We start from the raw sequence: 689 nt of genomic DNA on the forward strand, positions 1-689 counted from the left end.
TACACCCAGACGGAGTAAATGTACAGGTAGCTCTTGGAAAGTTCAGTCTCAGTCAGGTAGTCAGTACCACAGGCAGTCATGTTGCCCTCAGGTACATAACGGTTCCAGCCGAAGAAGGGAGGAAGGCACCAAGCAAGAGCAGTGGCCCAAGTGCCACCAATTCTTGCCATGGCACCACTAGAGGTCAGAGGCTCAGCAGACACTCCCTTAACGATGACATTGTATCGGTCAGCAGTGATGAAGACCATGGTCCAGATGGAAACGCAGCCGAACAGAGAACCAAGGAAAGCATAGATCTCACAGAAGAATGCTCCAAGAGTCCAGGTCTGCCAGTAGCAAGAGATGACCATGGGTGGGAACATTGTGAACATCATCAGAAAGTCAGACATAGCCAGGTTAACGACCAAAAGGTTAGCAGGTGTTCGGAGAGATTTGGTGTTCATGAAGACCCAAATGACGACGAAGTTACCGGCAACGGAGAGACATCCCATTACTACCATCCAGAAACCAACGAGGCTATACCAGAGTGGGTTCATGGGGGGGAACTGGTACCAATGGGAATCCACCATATGGAGAAGTTCCTTTGGCACAGTGTCAACCACTGTGTAGTTCCCATAGGGATTGGTGGATGGGAGGGCGTTATTAGCCATGGCTGCGTTGTTCCACGACATCTGTTTAGGAAAAGAAGT

At 49.9% G+C, this 689-nt stretch overlaps 1 protein-coding gene across 1 annotated transcript in view; it reads right to left on the minus strand.

Annotated features, from left to right (window-relative positions):
* Nucleotides 1-689, minus strand: part of LOC119581671 (rhodopsin-like) — a gene marked incomplete in the record, with an annotated part of 13,440 nt that overhangs the window by 573 nt on the left and 12,178 nt on the right. Inside the window, 1 exon segment of the mRNA XM_037929796.1 lies at nucleotides 1-671. Within this exon segment, the coding sequence (XP_037785724.1) occupies nucleotides 1-671 (671 nt within the window).

Source organism: Penaeus monodon, chromosome 15 (genome assembly GCF_015228065.2).
Source record: "Penaeus monodon isolate SGIC_2016 chromosome 15, NSTDA_Pmon_1, whole genome shotgun sequence".
Taxonomy (NCBI): Eukaryota; Metazoa; Arthropoda; class Malacostraca; order Decapoda; family Penaeidae; genus Penaeus; species Penaeus monodon.